This window comes from Entamoeba nuttalli (assembly GCF_000257125.1).
Source record: "Entamoeba nuttalli P19 unplaced genomic scaffold asmbl_7343, whole genome shotgun sequence".
NCBI lineage: Eukaryota > Evosea > Mastigamoebida > Endamoebidae > Entamoeba > Entamoeba nuttalli.
In genome coordinates, this window is record NW_008578566.1 from 1 (window position 1) to 395 (window position 395).

The 395-nt window shown below is 30.1% G+C and overlaps 1 protein-coding gene across 1 annotated transcript in view; it reads right to left on the reverse strand.

The window, feature by feature from the left end:
* Positions 1–17: 17 nt before the first annotated feature.
* ENU1_169060 (tyrosine kinase, putative) overlaps positions 18–395 on the reverse strand; it is a gene marked incomplete at both ends in the record, with an annotated part of 2,542 nt that continues 2,164 nt past the window's right edge. Inside the window, one exon of the mRNA XM_008861083.1 lies at positions 18–395. This exon is cut by the window's right edge and continues 2,164 nt beyond it. Coding sequence (XP_008859305.1) covers positions 18–395 — 378 coding nt within the window.

Genomic DNA, 395 nt, shown 5'->3' on the forward strand with positions numbered 1-395 from the left:
TATTTTTAATTGGTAACTAATTTTTTGTTTTCCCCAAATCTTACTTAATGACCCATATTCCGCAAATTCCGTAACAATAGAAATTTCTCCTTCAGTATATACTGCTCCAATCAATTCTACAACACAAATATGTCTTAATTGAGTCATCATAGATACTTCATGATTAAATTCTTTTTCTTGCTCTTGTGTTAAATTTCTTGCTTTCATCTTTTTAATAGCAACTTCTCTTCCTCTATAAGTTCCTCTAAATACCATACCAAAAGCACCTTCTCCAATTGGTGGCATAATTGGTTTAAGTTCAGTATGGTCTAATTTCAATGATAAATCAGATTCAATAATAATAGTAAATGCTGCAGTTTCTTTAGTTTGATCATCAACATCCATAGCAGAAATAC